The sequence below is a fragment of the Oncorhynchus mykiss genome, chromosome 16 (genome assembly GCF_057628025.1).
Source record: "Oncorhynchus mykiss isolate SJ-2025 chromosome 16, ASM5762802v1, whole genome shotgun sequence".
NCBI lineage: Eukaryota > Metazoa > Chordata > Actinopteri > Salmoniformes > Salmonidae > Oncorhynchus > Oncorhynchus mykiss.
Genome location: NC_143037.1, coordinates 65365102 through 65384640, shown reverse-complemented (window position 1 = coordinate 65384640; position 19539 = coordinate 65365102). Strand labels below are relative to the sequence as shown.

The 19539-nt window shown below is 44.4% G+C and overlaps 1 protein-coding gene across 1 annotated transcript in view; it reads left to right on the top strand.

The window, feature by feature from the left end:
- Positions 1–200: 200 nt before the first annotated feature.
- Positions 201–19539, top strand: part of LOC118939569 (sterile alpha motif domain-containing protein 10-like) — a 173369-nt gene continuing 154030 nt past the window's right edge. Inside the window, exon 1 of the mRNA XM_036947529.2 lies at positions 201–824. Coding sequence (XP_036803424.1) covers positions 812–824 — 13 coding nt within the window. The 5' untranslated portion in view covers positions 201–811. The remainder of the gene's footprint in view (positions 825–19539) is intronic.

Sequence of the window (19539 nt, the reverse complement as noted above, 5' to 3'; positions counted from 1 at the left end):
TTTACTGTAACAACACAATGCCTGGAATGAATTATCTTGGTTCAATTCATTTGATTATTCTTGAATCGAACCAAATGTTCCATAGGGTGGCGCACAATTTGTCCAGCGTCGTCCGGGTTAAGGTACGGCAGGGGTAGGCCGTCGTTGTAAAATAAGAATTTGTTCTTAACTGACTTGTCTCGTTAAATAAAGTTTTTTTTAATGAACTCCCAATAGCCTAGGCCCTAGGCTATATAACTGCTTGATCTATTGTTATCTTGGTAATTGTAGCCATTGAGGAAGATTACACAGGAAAGGAAAATGGGAGTTCAATAAAATACTGTTATTATGGTCTTGCCTACTCTAGGCTTTACCCCAATTGATACATATTTTCTGTTCTATTTGAATGGACGTTTCATTTTTACAGAATTTATTAATTTATCTAAGGCTTCATCTTGTAGCCTGCATAAACCATCTCATAGCCTAGAGTGGGCGCGTGCGCAATGTAAGCACACTCGCGCGTGTTTAATGGTGACCTTTTGTTTCCACGGCGCAGTCATGTACGAAAAAGGTGAGGAGTTAACAGCAACGGCGTCGTTTGGCAGCGGACTACCGAAAACAAACGGTCGGGTGAGACTGTGTGCTGTGACTATCTGTCCGTGTAGTCTTCACCGGTCCTCACACACAGCTACACACACACAAACGCGCGCAGTAGCCTACTGCCAAATCGTGCGGTCTCTCACGCGCATACTCTCTACTAGCCAGACAGATACAGAAGCAATGGGAGACAATTACTGAGGCAACCACGGAGAGATACACACTGAGACCGACTATGGCTGTGGACGGTAAGAGCGCTGTTTCATTCATGAAACTACTCATTTAAATCATTGGTCTACCTTTTCTTAAACAGAGATAAGGATATTTGTAATTGGCTGTGTATATTTGTATTAAGCGTTAGGTTAAATCAATAGGGGCTTCTTTATTTCACAGATCGGTTGTGGGGGGTATATTTTCAACATCAATAACAGCATGTTTGCTCAGCTTATTAGCGTGGATGTATTACGATGTCAATAAACTGGGGGACTTATGAGATATCCTCAGTTCTTTGCCAATTTTGCGTAAAGGTCAACATCCATATAGGAGAAATAACGTAGTACATTGTCTTTTACAGTTCCCCTCAGAGCAATGTTCTGATTTCTCATGTTAACATTTCTAGAAAGTTTGAACTGGTATGTCAGTAGTTGGTCATGTCCGCTTAGTGAGGTTTGTGTTAGTAACCTCAGTCCATTAAGTTCCCTTTCATAAGGAGCTTGGCTGTCCTATTGGGGTTTTATGGGTGAACTTCACATCGCTGTCATGGTGTTCCGGAATACCATATCCAGATTCGTATTTAGGAGATTTCTCTATTTAGCACATTGTTAATGGTTTGAGTAATTGATTCGTTAGCCCACGGCCCACTCAAGATACTCCATGTCCGTCCATCCGTCTTCGTGAGAAGCGCATGACCCTTGTCCATAGGGCGGGTTTCATTGTGGTTCTGACAGGATAGCAGAGGGCATTTCGCAGCGGTTGAACTGTTCACAGTGGTCCTCCGACGGGATGGATGCGTAGTGGATAAATTCATTTGTTCCATTCCTAAAGTTTTGGTTAATAATTTGGCAGCATATTTTCTGCTTCCTTTTACAGCCAATGGTAGCATATAGCCTATCCTAATACATAATTACTTGATTATAACTTTAGGTTTCTTTGGGATTCATTGAAATAGGTAGCATATCTAGCTAGCACTCTTCATTTGGTTTGATTTAATTATATCCGAGATTAGACATTGAGATGGTGATTTTTCTCTCTTCACTATACTGTCTGTAGGACAGTATCATACTAGCCACTAGCTAAATGAGTAATTAGAGGAATAATCAGGAAGTCAGGCCAGTGCAGTGTCAGGTCAGTCTCTCCCTTTCTCTGCTGGAGCAGGTTAGCACCTCATTAACATGGCTGCAGGTAGAGGTAGGCTGCAGCACAGAGACATATTGTCCTATCTATAATTCATCTGAAGTTTACTTAAGCATCATTCATTTTGCACCGCTGACCCTAGCACAATGGCGTTACTGTGTGTGTGTGTGTGTGTGTGTGTGTGTGTGTGTGTGTGTGTGTGTGTGTTTGTGTGTGTGCAACTGTATCTTTAATGAGTTTGGGTAGTCTTGGTATATGAAGGCTTTGCCAAACCAGGGGTTGGCAACTCTAGTCCTGCAGACTCAGGAACCACAGTGTCTGTTGGTTGTCTCTGGGAGTCACTTCATTGATCCGTGTCACTGATTTGCTCAGAGAAGGCTCACCTAGTTACCATGTCTGAATTAGAATTAAACACTGTTGTCTCCAAAGACATCTGGCCGTATCGTCACGTCTCATAGGAGAGTTGAAGTTATAACGGTTGGTGAGATGTCTGGTTGAATCTCCAAAGACATCTGGCCGTATCGTCACGTCTCATAGGAGAGTTGAAGTTATAACGGTTGGTGAGATGTCTGGTTGAATCTCCAAAGACATCTGATTGTATCGTCACGTCTCATAGGCGCAACAATACAAATGCGGACAAATCTTGACACAATTTTCTCCATTGAACATTTCTCGCAACTGATTGTCCCTGTGTGAAAAGCAGTACACGGTGTGTATAAAGAAGGCCCTTATCAGAGAGAGAGCAGCACTGCTGGGCTTAGAACCCCTTTCTCCCCTATTTCACACCACAAACAGGCATGGGTAAGCCCAGCAGGCAAGAGGGTGTGTGTGTGTGTTTTCACACACACGCACATGCACGCACGTACGTATACACGCACGCAAGCACACACGTACACACACACACACACACACACACACACACACACACACACACACACACACACACACACACACACACACACACACACACACACACACACACACACACACACACACTCCTCCTAACCTCTTCTCTCCATATATGTGGCTGTTTGGACTGAAAGACACAGTCCTGGAGAGGTTGTGTCCAAATCAATTCCATTTCGATTTAGTCAAAAGAGGAGATTCATTTGATAGTTATTACAACTTCTGCTGGTTGTACAACTGTAATCTTTTACAGTTCTCTGACCGGAGCTGGTAGTTTTGATCTAGAGTCAGTGGCCATTCAGTAGTTAGCTAATATAATAACCCACCCATGTATGGTTAGCCTCTGACTGAAAGTGTGTGTTTATCTCATAGGTATTAAAACCTGTAGATAGTTATAGCACTGATGTCATCCACATATTCCTTTGGAAATTCCCGATGACGCATGAAGCTGGAAGTATTTGATTTTGAAGCACGCCGTATTGCTGAATGGAGCTGAATGGCACCAAAAAAACCTGCTAAGGATCATGTGGAAATTGGCCGTAACTAGCAAAGGAACTAGCAAAGGATGTCGTTGTTTTCATCCTGCCTGAAAGAGTCAACCCAACGCTGCTACATGACTTCGGCGTCAATACTAGAGACCCCATAGACATTGGTCAGCCCCTTTATCTCCACTTGACAGGCGTGCTCTCATCTGGCACACCACAACCCTTTAGGTGCAAAGAGTGCTCCTCATAGCCTGTGGGGCCATGATTAGTCTGTGTCAGCACGTGGTCCTGTGTGATGACAAATGTAGTAGTTAGAACGGACCACTATTTCATTAAATATCCAGATTTGTAGCTAACTTTAAAATAATTCACCCTGGGGATTGAACATGATCGTAATAAACACATTTTAGAGGCCAAAACGTCCAGAAAAAATCAATACATTTGGCTGTTCTGACTAGCGTAATTTACATAGGTTTTCTAGGGCAGACCAGGGCTTTTGGCACCGCTAGGTTTCTACGCAGTAGACAACACTCAGAGCTCATGACTTCACACTCCAGAACGGACACAGGGGCCTAGTTTATCTATTCAAACAGCCTCCCAGACATAGGGTTCTATTTTCAGCTGGCGTAAGGCGGTGCTAGTGTCAAACGCACATTAATTGCATTTTCATCATGTAAAAACTGTCTCACTGGCATTTTCCAGCCCTAACACCAGGTACATTTTTTTTTGGTGTGTTTTGGGTCATTGTCCTGTTGAAAAACAAATGATAGTCCCACTAAGCGCAAACCAGATGGGATGGTGTATCGCTGCAGATTGCTGTGGTAGGAAAGATTTCCACCGGTCTGATGTCCATTGCTCGTGTTTCTTGGCTCAAGGAAGTCTCTTCTTAATATTGGTGTCCTTTAGTAGAGACAGAGTACAGAGAGAGAGAGAGGTCATGACCAGATTTGTCAGCATGTTTTTTAATTTATTTTTAGATTTGGAGTTATATAAACATGTTTTTTTATTTATTTTTAGATTTAGAGTTATATAAACGTTTATTTTTTGGCAGGGACACATACAGGATGCTACCCTCTACAACATAATATTCACTCCAAATCAAAACTCCAAACCTACAACCTGATTTTGGACTATTATTCCCAAGCTATACAGCAAATGCTCTGGCAAACAAACAGAAACCTGAAAACACCATCCAACCTGAGACTGAGTGAGTAATGTCTAGTCTGAAGCTATCTTTCATTTTCAAAAGGCCAAAAAATACATGACACTAATATATTTACTTTATAAGGACTGAATGCTAAATTAAAGCACACAGCTGCATGTGAGCTCACATTTTTCAACATGTTTTTAACAATAAGATAGTTTTGGAGTTAGATAAACTTGGATTTTTCAGGAGGGATATATACAGGATGCTACCATCCACAGCATAACCTTCACTTCAGATCAAAACTCCAAACCTACAACCTGATTTTGGACAGACCAGAAACAACTTCAATTAGCACTGAGGCGCGAAGTGAAAGGTGTCAAAGCCTTTGAGCCCAACACATGGCAGGAGTCTCACAGGCTACCCCTCCCAAATCCAGAGGCATTTTATACAATACATCTACCTCCAGAAATAAAGCACTACTGCTTTACTCCACCTGAGGAACTGTTCACCATATGCCCTGGCTTGTCTTCCCCTGTCTGGTACAGGTACCCCCACCACACTCCCCCCTCTCTGTTCACTGTCTGCCCTGGCTTGTCTTCCCCTGTCTGGTACAGGTACCCCCACCACACTCCCCCCTCTCTGTTCACTGTCTGCCCTGGCTTGTCACTCAGTGCTCAGTTGTCTCTACCAAGTCTGCCCCCTAACAATTTTATTTGCTGGTTTTAAGCATTAAACTTTCAAATAGCTCTTGCCCTAAGCTCTCTCCTGGCCCCTTACACCACCTGACCAATTCCTAAAGCAATGGGACTTCCTAAATCTTTTTCAGAAAATTACCAATCCAGATTATTACCAATCAAAGTATGACTCCAAACACCCAGAAAAGGCTACTCTCCTCAATGTTATCCTCACAAATAATCCTGATAGGTACCAATCTGGGGTTTTCTGTAATGACCTTAGTGATCACTGTTTTACAGCCTGTGTTTGTAATGGCTGCTCAGTGAAACATCCTGTCCTGATTTGTCATAGACGCTTGCTAACAAACTTTAATGAGCAAGCCTTCCTTCATGACCTGGTCTCTGTAAATTGGTATAGAATCAGCTTGATCCCCTCCGTCGAAGAATCTTGGACCTTCTTTTTTGATATTTTCAGTGATACGCCCCCATAAAGAAAATGAGAATAGAAAACAGGTTCAGTCCCTGCTCCGACCGTGATCTTGCGGAGTTACTCCACCTCAAGAATTGCAAAAGGCCAAAGTTAGTTACATTAAGGAGCAGTTTTCTCTCTGTGGGTCTAACCCCAAGAAGTTCTGGAAAATGGTTAAAGACCTGGAGAATAAACCCTCATCCTCACAGCTGCACATGTCTCTTAAAGTTGATGATGTGGTTGTTACTGACAAGAAGCACATGGTTGAGCTCTTTAATCACCACTTCATAAGACAGGATTCCTATTTGGCTCAGTCATGCCTCCTTGCCCGTCCAACATTTCCTCATCTCCCACCCCTTCTAATGCAACTAGCCCCGATGATCCTCCCTATTTCCCCCCTGCCACTCTGCAAAGAGTCCGAGGTGCTAAAGGTGCTCCTTAAACCCCCAAAAAACATCTGTGTCAGATGGTTTAGATCCTTTCTTCTTTAAGGTTGCTGCCCCTTCTTTAAGATTGCTGCCCCTTCTTTAAGGTTGCTGCCCTTTTTTTTAAGGTTGCTGCCCCTTCTTTAAGGTTGCTGCCCCTTCTTTAAGGTTGCTTCCCCTTTCCTTCTCGTTGGACTCATTCAAGGAAAAATATTCTTCCAGTTCTTGGTGAGTAATCTCAGTTCTGATGGCCAGTTACAAACAACGCATAAAAACTAACAAAATAGCACAGTTGGTTAGGAGCATGTAAAATGTCAGCCATCCTCTTTGGCGCCATCTTATATAATTTATATCACTATATCACTTATAATCCTAACTGTTATAGGCCTATTTCTATTTTGCCCTGTTTATCAAATGTGTTGGAAAAACTTGTCAATAATCAACCGACTGGCTTTCTTGATGTCTATAGTATACTCTCTGGCATGCAATCTGGTTTCCGCTCAGGTTATGGATGTGTCACTGCAACCTTTAAGGTCTTCAACAATGTCCCCATTGCCCTCGATTCTAAGCAATGTTGTGCTGCTATTTTTATGACTTGGCCAAAGTTTTTGATACGGTAGACCATTCCATTCTTGTGGGCCGGATAATGAGTATTGGTGTATCTGAGGGGTCTTTGGCCTGGTTTGCTAACTACCTCTCTCAAAGAGTGCAGTGTATAAAGTCAGAAAATCTGCTGTCTCAGCCACTGCCTGTCACCAAGGGTGTACCCCAAGGCTCGATCCTAGGCCCCACGCTTTTCTCAATTTACATCAACAATATAGCTCAGGCAGTAAGAAGCTCTCTCATCCATTTATATGTAGATGATACAGTCTTATACTCAGCTGGCCCCTCCCCGGAGTTTGTGTTAAATGATCTACAACAAAGCTTTCTTAGTGTCCAACAAGCTTTCTCTGCCCTTAACCTTGTTCTGAACACCTCCAAAACAAAGATCATGTGGTTTGGTAAGAAGAATGCCCCTCTCCCCACAGGTGTGATTACTACCTCTGAGGGTTTAGAGCTTGAGGTAATCACCTCAAACAAGTACTTGGGAGTATGGCTAGATGGTACACTGACCTTCTCTCAGTACATACCAAAGCTGCAGGCTAAAGTTAAATGTAGACTTGATTTCCTCTATCGTAATCGCTCCTCTTTCACCCCAGCTGCCAAACTAACCCTGATTCAGATGACCATCCTACCCATGCTAGATTATGGAGACGTAATTTATAGATGAGCAGGTAAGGGTGCTCTCGAGAGGCTAGATGTTCTTTACCATTCGGCCATCAGATAGGACACATCACTGCACTCTATACTCTTCTATAAACTGGTCATCTCTGTGTAGCCGTCGCAAGACCCACTGGTTGTTGCTTATTTATAAAACCCTCTTAGGCCCCACTCCCCCCTATCATCCTCCACATACAACACCCGTTCTGCCAGTCACATTCTGTTAAAGGTCCCCAAAGCACACACATCCCTGGGTCGCTTGTCTTTTCAGTTCGCTTCAGCTAGCTACTGGAACGAGCTGCAACAAACACTCAAACTGGACAGTTTCATCTCAATCTCTTCATTCAAAGACTCAATCATGGACACTCTTACTGACCGTTGTTGCTGCTTTGTGTGATGTATTGTTGTCTCTACCTTCTTGCCCTTTGTACTGTTGTCTGTGCCCAATAATGTTTGTACCCTGTTTTGTGCTGCTGCCATGTTGTGTTGCTACCATGTTGTTGTCATGTTGTGTTGCTACCATGCTGTGTTGTCATGTGCTTCTGCCATGCTATGTTGTTGTTTTAGGTCTCTCTTTATGTAGTGTTATGGTGTCTCTCTTGTCGTGATGTGTGTTTTGTCCTATATTTTTATTGTATTTTTAATCCCAACCCCCATCCCCGCAGGAGGCCTTTTACCTTTTGGTAGGTTGTCATTGTAAATAAGAATTTGTTCTTAACTGACTTGCCTAGTAAAATAAAGCTTAAAGAATAAAGAACCTGTCATATCATTTCGGTTGCTACTCAGATGGGCGGGGTGGGAATATTTATGATTCAAAGTGCTAATTTCAGACAGCGCTGATAGTGATATTTAAGACCAACCAAAAACTGGTTTTAGTGGTAACACAGTTGGTTATGGCATGCATTTTGACGACAGCATCGCAGCTTATCCAGCCGTGACACAGACTGCCCATATAACATGGAACAAGAATAGTCTACTGAGCCTTTGGTGCCTGTATACTTTAGAAACATAAAAAAACTAATGTTTGTCCTATTTCATTTTATGGGATTAAAAACCAAGCATAGCCTCCCCTCCTCTCAATTAAGGCATTTTTTTGTCTGCCCAATGCAGTCGCGAAGTAGTCAAGTCTGTCGATAACGGGTTTGGCTCCTGAGACTACTTAATCACCAAAGCTCGATTCAAAAACAAAGTTTGAGAGGAGTAGAACAGTGAGCTGACGGTCCCTTTTTGCCTGTGCATTGTAGGCAGGCCCACATTACTTTATGGATGGTTTTACGTACATGGCTAGTCTGTGTTGTTTTAATATTAAATGCCCACCAGAAGAAATGATGGGGCCTGTAAGTGTGACAACGCCTATTTAAAAGATGTTGTTTTTTGTCTTGAATTATTCATTCTCATTTTAGGACTTATCAATAATAAATGTAATCTTGCATTGACAATGTTTGGCATGTACTGTTCATCCATAATGTAATTTACGGTAGGCCTAGCCTCTATATCAGTGTGAATGCTATTGAAGACATGCAATTACTTACAACAATGTAGACTGCAGATGGGTTCAAGTTAACCTATTTATCAAAGATGGGATAGGTCTTCATTTTCTTATTTTGTTTCTGTAAGCAATTTAACAAACTAAAACGGACTAACATTGAAATTGGAGTTGACTCCAAGGCTACATAACAGACAGTAAATACACAACCTAAAGCGAACCACATATTTCACCATGGAGCACGTTCTGATGGAGCACGTTCTGATGGAGCACGTTCTGATGGAGCACATTCTGATAGAGCACATTCTGATGGAGCACGTTCTGATGGAGCACACCCACAACTTGTTTATTCATCAGAACCCACAACCCAGAACCCAGAACCCAACCCAAACCCAAAACCCAGTGTTAGTTTTGTTAAAATAGAGCTACGGTACTGTCTGTGTGAGACACTGTATGTTGTTCGGTATCCACAATGTAGCTAAAGGCGCGACCCTTTCCTAAAGGCTTCTCATGTCTTTAACACACTCTCCACAGGGCAGATCATATCACACAGTCATCTGCCCACTCAACCATGTAACACACACTAATCTTGTCATCTACAGAACAGGGGTGTGTGTGTGTATATACAGTGCCTTGCGAAAGTATTCGGCCCCCTTGAACTTTGCGACCTTTTGCCACATTTCAGGCTTCAAACATAAAGATATAAAACTGTATTTTGTTGTGAAGAATCAACAACAAGTGGGACACAATCTGATAGAGACATACCCCAAGCGACTTACAGCTGTAATCGCAGCAAAAGGTGGCGCTACAAAGTATTAACTTAAGGGGGCCGAATACTTTCGCAAGGCACTGTATGATGAAAATTACAGGCCTCTCTCATCTTTTTAAGTGGGAGAACTTGCACAATTGGTGGCTGACTAAATACTTTTTTGCCCCACTGTATATAGACAACTGAAAAAACATCCTGTGGCTTTTTTCCAAGTACTCTTGGTATACAGTATACCGCCCAAGCCTAGGGTGGAGTTTTGGAGGGGTGGAACTACTAAACAACTGCAGTAGTAAAAAGTTTAAAGTAATCACACATCTGACCATCTGCAGTACAGTTGAAGTCGGAAGTTTACATACACCTTAGCCAAATACATTTAAACTCACATTTTCACAATTCCTGACATTTAATCAGAGTAAAAATTCCCTTTTCTTTGGTCAGTTAGGATCATCACTTTTTTTTAAGAATGTGAAATTTCAGAATAATAGTAGAGAGAAAATGATTTATTTCAGCTTTTATTTCTTTCATCACATTCCCAGTGGGTCAGAGGTTTACATACACTCAATTAGTATTTGGTAGTAATTTTTTAACTTCGGTCAAACCTTTTGGGTAGCCTTCCACAAGCTTTCCACAATAAGTTGTGTGAATTTTGGCCCATTCCTCCTGACAGAGCTGGTGTAACTGAGTCAGGTTTGTAGGCCTGCTTGCTTGCACACGCAACTTTGGAAGTGTGCTTGGTGTCATTGTCCATTTGGAAGACCCATTTGCGACCAAGCTTTAACTTCGTGACTGATGTCTTCAGATGTTGCTTCAATATATCCACATAATTTTCAATTCCTCATGGAGCCATCTATTTTGTGAAGTGCACCAGTCACTGCTGCAGCAAAGCACCCCCACAACATGATGCTGCCACCCCCTTGCTTCACGGTTGGGGTGGTGTTCTTCGGCTTGCAAGCCTCCCCCTTTTTCCTCCAAGCATAACGATGGTCATTATGGCCAAACAGTTATACTTTTGTTTCATCAGACCAGAGCACATTTCTCTAAAAGGTACGATCTTTGTCCCCATGTGCAGTTGCAAACCGTAGTCTGGCTTTTTTATGGCAGTTTTGGAGCAGTGACTTCTTCCTTGCTGAGCGGCCTTTCAGGTTATGTCGATATAGGACTCGTTTTACTGTGGAAAAACAAGTTTCAATGACTCCAACCTAAGTGTATGTAAACTTCCAACTTCAACTGTATTGTGTGTGTGTGTGCGTGTGTGTGTGTTTGGCAGAGCCAAAGGGTTCAAAGGGTGAACTAGTGTTAGCTTTGCTAAGACAAACACTTTCTTTGTTGTTTTCTCCCTTTGGTTGATGTTGCCAGCAGGAGGCTGGCCATTTGGTGGCTTTAGAGGGTGATACAGGAGACTGCAAGGGTGTGTGTGTGTATGTGTGTGTGCGTGTGTGCGTGTGTGTGCGCGTGTGTGTGCGTGTGTGTGCGTGTGTGTGCGTGTGTGTGTGTGTGTGTGTGTGTATTGCTGCCTCCTGTCTGTATATGTATGGATGCGTTTAATGTCTTTAGTGTTATTGACCAAATGCCACAGTTTCTGTCACAGATGTCACAGATTCCCTCTCCTTCTCTCTGGCATCAGCCCTCTGACACAGACACAGCCATTTGTGCGTGTGTTCGTGTGTCTGCATGCTTGTGTATTTTTTGACAGCATCTGTAACATTTCTTCCCCCTCTCCATCCCTCCTTTCCACTCTCTCAGCAGGGTGTTTCATCTGTGTTTAGCCTGGTTATCCAATCCGTCTGGCTCATCCTCTTACTTACACACACACACGCAAACACACGCGCACACACACGCAGACAGACAGACAGACAGACAGACAGACAGACAGACAGACAGACAGACAGACAGAGAGAGAAGTTTGGACACACCTACTCATTCAAGGGTTTTTCTTTATTTGTACTATTTTCTACATTGTAGAATAATAGTGAAGACATCAAAACTATGAAATAACACATGGAATCAATTAGTAACCAAAAAAAGTGTTAAACAAATCAAAATATATTTATATTTGAGATTCTTCAAAGTAGCCACCCTTTGCCTTGATGACAGCTTTGCACACTCTTGGCATTCTCTCAAACAGCTTCGTGAGATAGACCTGGAATGCATTTCAATTAACAGGTGTGCCTTGTTAAAAGTTAATTTGTGGAATTTCTTTCCTTCTTAATGCGCTTGAGCCAATCAGTTGTGTTCTGACAAGGTAGGGTGGTATACAGAAGATAGCCCTATTTGGTAAAATACCAAATCCATATTATGGCAAGAACAGCTCAAATAAGCAGAGAAATGACAGTCCATCTTTACTTAAAGACATGAACTCCAGTCAAGCCGGAAAGTTTCAAGAACTTTGAAAGATTCTCTAAGTGCAGTTGCAAAACCCATCAAGCGCTGTGATGAAACTGGCTCTCATGAGGACCGCCACAGGAAATTAAGACCCTGAGTTACCTCTGCTACAGAGGAAGTTCATTAGAGTTACCGACCTCAGATTTCAGCCCAAATAAATGCTCACAGAGTTCAAGAAACAGACACATCTCAACATCAACTGTTCAGAGGAGGCTGTGATAATCAGGCCTTCATGGTTGAATTGCTGCAAAGAAACCACTACTAAAGGACACCAATGATGAGAAGAGACTTGCTTGGGCCAAGAAACACGAGCAATGGACATTAGACCCGTGTAAATCTGTCCTTTGGTCTGATTAGTCCAAATTAGAGATTTTTGGTTCCAACCACCGTGTCTTTGTGAGACGCAGAGTAGGTGAGCGGATGATCTTCGCATGCGTGGTTTCCAACGTGAAGCATGGAGGAGGAGGTGTGATGGTGTGGTGGTGCTTTGCCGGTGACACTGTCAGTTATTTATTTGGAATTCAAGGTGCATTTAACCAGCATAGCTACCACAGCATTCTGCAGCGATACTCCATCCCATCTGGTTTGCGCTTAGTGAGACTATAATTTGTTTTACAGGACAATGACCCAACACACCTCCAGGCTGTGTAAGGGCTGTTTGACCAAGAAGGAGAGTGATGGAGTGCTGTATCAGATGACCTGGACTCCACAGCATATGTGGGAACTCCTTCAAGACTGTTGGAAAAGCATTCCATGTGAAGCTGGATGAGAGAATGCCAAGAGTGTGCAAAGCTGTCATCAAGGCAAAGGGTGGCTACTTTGAAGAATCAAAAATATATTTTGATTTGTTTTCCATATTTGTTATTTCTTAGTTTTTATGTCTTCACTATTATTCTACAATGTAAAAATAGTCAAATAAAATAACATCTCTTGATTGAGTAGGTGTGTCTAATCTTTGACTGGTACTGTACACACACACACACACACACACACACACACCATCAAATTTGCTAACCCTGCACAGCAGTCTCACCCTAAAGCTGTATTTTCTGGGCATGAGCTGGTGGATGATGGCTTCTCATATGGCAATGAAGTGACGTGAGGGAGTGAGAGAGGGGGAAGGGGGGGCAGGGAGAACAGCTGGGGCAGTATCTGATTCAAGACTAGAGGGAGAGATAGGGACAGGGAGAACAGCTGGGGAAGTATCTGATTCAAGACTAGAGAGAGAGAGAGGGACAGGGAGAACGGCTGGGACAGTATCTGGTTCCAGATTAGATGGAGGGAGAAAGCAAGAGAGAGAGTGGGACTGGGATAGGGTGAACAGCTGGGGCAGTTTCTAGTTCCAGACTAAAGAGAGAGAGGGAGCGAGAGAGTGGGACTGGGATAGGGTGAACAGCTGGGGCAGTTTCTGGTTCCAGACTAAAGAGAGAGAGGGAGCGAGAGAGTGGGACTGGGATAGGGTGAACAGCTGGGGCAGTTTCTGGTTCCAGACTAAAGAGAGAGAGGGAGAGAGAGAGTGGGACTGGGATAGGGAGAACAGCTGGGGCAGTTTCTGGTTCCAGACTAAAGAGAGAGAGGGAGCGGGATGAAGAGAGAGAATACTTTATATATTTATTAAAGGTTGATACCGATACCAATACCGATACCGATAATTGGAGGACCAAAAAAGCCGATACCGATTAATCAGCCAATTTTTATTAATTTTTTGTAATAATGACAATTACAACAATACTGAATGAACACTTATTTTAACTTAATATAATACATCAATAAAATCAATTTAGCCTCAAGTAAATAATGAAACATGTTCAATTTGGTTTAAATAATGCAAAAACAAAGTGTTGGAGAAGAAAGTAAAAGTGCTATATGTGCTATGTAAGAAAGCTAACGTTTCAGTTCCTTGCTCAGAACATGAGAACATATGAAAGCTGGTGCTTCCTTTTAACATGAGTCTTCAATATTCCCAGGTAAGAAGTTTTAGGTTGTAGTTAGTTATTATAGGAATTATAGGACAATTTCCCTCTATACCATTTGTATTTCATTAACCTTTGACTATTGGATGTTCTTATAGGCACTTTAGTATTGGCAGTGTAACAGTATAGCTTCCGTCCCTCTCCTCGCTCCTCCCTGGTCTCGAACCAGCAACACAACGACAACAGCCACCATCGAAGCAGCGTTACCCATGCAGAGCAAGGGGAACAACTACTAGAAGGCTCAGAGCGAGTGACGTTTGAAACGCTATTAGCGCACGCTAACTAGCTAGCCATTTTACTTCGGTTACACCAGCCTCATCTCAGGAGTTGATAGGCTTGAAGTCATAAACAGCGCAATGCTTGACGCACAACAAAGAGCTGCTGGCAAAACGCAGGAAAGTGCTGTTTGAATGAATGTTTATGCGCCTGCTTCTGCCTACCACTGCTCAGTCAGATACTTAGATACTTGTATGCTTGTATGCTCAGTCAGATTATATGCAACGCAGGACACGCTAGATAATATCTAGTAATATCATCAACCATGTGTAGTTAACTAGTGATTATGATAGATTTTTTTTATAAGATAAGTTTAATGTTAGCTAGCAACTTACCTTGGCTTACTGCATTCGCGTAACAGGCAGTCTCCTTGTGGAGTGCAACGAGAGAGAAGCAGGTCGTTATTGTGTTGTACGAGTTAACTGTAAGGTTGTAAGATTGAATCCCCTGAGCTGACAAGGTGAAAATCTGTCTTTCTGCCCCTGAACGAGGCAGTTAACCCACCGTTCCTAGGCCGTCATTGAAAATAAGACTGTGTTCTTAACTAACTTGCCTAGTTAAATAAAGGTATATATAAAAAAAATAATCGACAAATCGTCTCCCAAAAATACCGATTTCCGATTTGTTATGAAAACTTGAAATCGGCCCTAATTAATCGGCCATTCCGATTAATCGGTATATATATGTGTGTATATATATATATATATATATATATATATTAGAGGTCGACCGATTAAAAAAAAAATTATATATATATATATATATATATATATATAGGGGGGCCGCAAAGTCCCGAGGGGGCCGCAAAGTCCCGCGGCCCCCCTACAAAGTCCCGTGGTCCCCCATAGTTTTAGCTGAGCCAGCACCAGCCCCAGCCACACAGCTCTGGTGTCCCTACATCCCGCCCCCCTCCCTCGTCTCATGTTTCCTCTTCTTACATATTTACATTTTTGCCTGCCCCACCATGTAGTTTACCAGGCAATCCCTACGCCTATTGGCTACAGTATACCGAGGACCTCCAACATATAAGTTAATAGTCAACCCCAACCTGTACACCACCCTCCTAGGACAGAAAACACTCCTACCAACCTGGCACAAAAAAACAAATGCTGCACTGTTTCCTCTTCCCCTCAGAAAAGACACCCCCTCCCCACTGATGGATCAACAGTCGACACATATCTATTGGTAGCGATTGCCCCATGAATAATCCTCCATGGAGACCAGCAATACCCTTCTCTATGGGAGGCTTATACAGGGAGCGCCAACATCCTCTCAGAGAAGAGCCCGGTCTCAAACTCCCCGGCCACCCCGTTGCCCTCTGCCCACGCAGCTGGTCTTTCTGAACCACCTTCACAGCCTCTGCATACAGAGCCTTTTTATTGACTGTGGAAAAGGCCCCCAGCTCAGGAGTCTTGAACAATAATATAATTCCCTCACCTTCCTGGTACTCCCCTGCAGCGGCAGCAATGGTGAAAGGAAGTATGTCAGTGTCATTCGTAGTTTGACTGTCCTGTCTCTGCCTACTCCCCAGCAGCTCTCTGAACGAGCCCGGTAGTGCAGCTCAGACCCGGTCCATCACCTGCTGCAGCAGCCTGGTTGAATTTATGGAGAAAACTCTTCCATGTCACTGCCAGATTTCCACCCTGACTCTTCTTGCAGGTCATCCAAGTTAGTGAACCCCGCTCTCGTAAGAATGGCCCACAAATTGTCAGAGGTCAGCATTCTGGTCTGGATGAGTGGATTGTGAAACAGTGGCTCTTCCATTATCAATGCTCCTGGCTATGAAACGTCTCTGTGAACAGATAGTCTTTTTCCACATCCAAATCACAGTGTGGTGAACAGAGTAATGGCTGACATATCCAACAGGAACAAGTGCCTATCATTCCCAAGGTCCCCTGCTCTCCTCAGAACAGCCCAAGCATTGTCTCTCCAGAACACCCCCTGCTGGTACAGAAGTTTCTGTGCTGCTTGTAAATGGAAAGCTGTCACTGGACCCAATGTCCACCCGCCCTTGGCCCCCCTCATGGAAAGGGAGGTGTAACACTGCTGCACGTGTCCAGTGTTGACCAGACAAAAATAAAGCCACCAGTAACCTCCGGGTTTGCTTGACGGAACTCTGTGGGGTATCCAACACCATCAGCCCCAAGAACACTTCTAAGAACTTCATCCCTACTCTACCCCACTGTAACCCCCCAGGAAGATGAGGAGATCCTGCTCTACCCCACTGTAACCCCTCAGGAAGACGAGGAGATCCTGCTCTACCCCACTGTAGCCCCCCAGGAAGACGAGGAGATCCTGCTCTACCCCACTGTAGCCCCCCAGGAAGACGAGGAGATCCTGCTCTACCCCACTGTAGCCCCCCAGGAAGACGAGGAGATCCTGCTCTGACCCACTGTAACCCCCCAGGAAGACTAGGAGATCCTGCTCTGACCCACTATAACCCCCCAGGAAGACTAGGAGATCCTGCTCTACCCCACTGTAGCCCCCCAGGAAGACGAGGAGATCCTGCTCTACCCCACTGTAGCCCCCCAGGAAGACGAGGAGATCCTGCTCTACCCCACTGTAGCCCCCCAGGAAGACGAGGAGATCCTGCTCTGACCCACTGTAACCCCCAGGAAGACTAGGAGATCCTGCTCTGACCCACTATAACCCCCCAGGAAGACTAGGAGATCCTGCTCTACCCCACTGTAGCCCCCCAGGAAGACTAGGAGATCCTGCTCTGACCCACTGTAGCCCCCCAGGAAGACTAGGAGATCCTGCTCTGACCCATCTCCCCATAATCAGACCCTCACTCTTCTCCTAGTTCACCTTAGCTAATGCCGCCCCCTCGAACAACACTAAAGCCCTGCTAACCTCTTCTACATTTCCCTCCACTCTAACAAACACTGTTACATCATCAGCGTAAGCTGACAATGAACCCGTCTCCCCACCTACTACCCCTGAACTGACAACCCCTGCAGCCTCTCCCTCAGCCTACTACCCCTGCAGCCACTCCCTCAGTCTACTACCCCTGCAGCCTCTCCCTCAGCCTACTACCCCTGCAGCATCTCCCTCAGCCTACTACCCCTGTAGCCTCTCCCTCAGCCTACTACCCCTGCAGTCTCTCCCTCAGTCTAATACCCCTGCAGCCTCTCCCTCAGCCTACTACCCCTGCAGCCTCTCCCTCAGTCTACTACCCCTGCAGCCTCTCCCTCAGCCTACTACCCCCGCAGCCTCTCCCTCAGCCTACTACCCCTGCAGCATCTCCCTCAGCCTACTACCCCCGCAGCCTCTCCCTCAGCCTACTACCCCTGCAGCCTCTCCCTCAGCCTACTACCCCTGCAGCCACTCCCTCAGCCTACAACCCCTGCAGCCTCTCCCTCAGCCTATACATTAGTGATTATATGGCTAAACAGTAGAGCTGACCTGAGAGTGGACACCTCTGCCTAATCCCTCTCCTTACTGGGCCTGCCTGGCTCAGCCCACCCCCCACTTTTACGATAACAGAGGCCCAACAATGCAATAACCTAACCCATGATCTAAACTCACTACCCAGGCCAAACGCTTCCATGAAACAGATAGGCATGACACACTCTATCAAAAGCCTTTTCTTGATCTATCGAAATGAGTCCTAGATCCTGATCATACATCCTAGTGATATTTATCACATCTCTCAAAATAAACAAGTTGTCCATTATTGTATTTGTAATAAAAGCAGAGCAACGATACTGACCTCCAGTTTTTCGGCAGTAGTGACAGCACTGCCCGCTGGCAGCTGACTGGTAGTTCAGAACTCTCAAAGGACTGCCGGAAGACCTCTAAGAGGTCCTTCCCCAATACACCCCAGAAACCTATATTAGGTCAATGTCAGTCCATTGACCCCTGTCACATAGCCTTGGGAGAGCTGCTGCAGAGCCACTGTTAGTTCTCCCTCCAGTCCAGCAGACCCGAGCTTAGGCAACATCTGTAGAATCTCCTGAGTACACTGTGGATCAGTGTTGCTGTCACCATAGTGGTCTGAGTAGAAGTCCATAGTCATCCTCCTCATCTCCGCTGGATCCAAAGTCAGACCCTGAAGGACACCGCAGATGGAACATCTTTCTCTCCAGGTTGAAGAAGAACACACTCAGAGCATCCATTTCTGTCGGGGTAGTCATCTGTGCTCTAATAAGCACACAATTTACCTGATCCTGTAGAAAAGTCCCCCACTGCATCTGCTTAGCCCTCAACTCTCTAACCCTAAATCCTGCTGCCCAATAAGGCTATCCTCAATGCCTCTAATATACTACTCCAACTTCTGAATATTAGACCTTATCTTAGCTGTCCCATGGGCAGAGTACTACTGGCAAAACAACCTTACTTGTTTTTTCCCCACCTCCCACCATTTTTTTAGCTTCTCAAACTCAGGTTTCCTCGCTGTCCAACTCTCCTAAAAGACACCAAACCCCTCACAAAAGGAGGCATCATGCAATAATTTAGCAATAAAGTGTCAGTAAGACCTCGGACGAGGTACAACTACCAAGCTACATTCAACTGTTACCACATAGCCTAAAAAAACACTAGGCCAGATCCGGGAGCCCAGAACCCTGTTACAGCTCTCCTTACTGACATAGATCCTGATAAACCACTAGGAGCCCAGAACCCTGTTACAGATCCCCTTACTGACATAGATCCTGATAAACCGCTAGGAGCCCAGAACCCTGTTACAGATCCCCTTACTGACATAGATCCTGATAAACCGCTAGGAGCCCAGAACCCTGTTACAGATCCCCTTACTGACATAGATCCTGATAAACCGCTATGAGCCCAGAACCCTGTTACAGATCCCCTTACTGACATAGATCCTGATAAACCGCTAGGAGCCCAGAACCCTGTTACAGATCCCCTTACTGACATAGATCCTGATAAACCACTAGGAGCCCAGAACCCTGTTACAGATCCCCTTACTGACATAGATCCTGATACACCGCTAGGAGCCCAGAACCCTGTTACAGATCCCCTTACTGACAAGTCTCTGTATGTAGGCAGCAGGCTCTCTGTACTGTTTCAACATATTTGCTTGATGAGAACCTGTACTTATACTAGACCCATGACTGAGGAAATACTCCCACTCCATGCCACACACTACCTCATTACCACTATCACTGTGGGTCTCCTGTAAGAACACCACATTTCAAGTTTAGGCCTACTAAACTCATACACTACAGCCCTCCTACTTCTGTCTCTTACTAAACTCATACACTACAGTCCTCCTACTTCTGTCTCTTACTAAACTCATACACTACAGCCCTCCTACTTCTGTCTCTTATTAAACTCAAACATTACAACCCTCCTACTTCTGTCTCTTACTAAACTCATACACTACAGCCCTCCTACTTC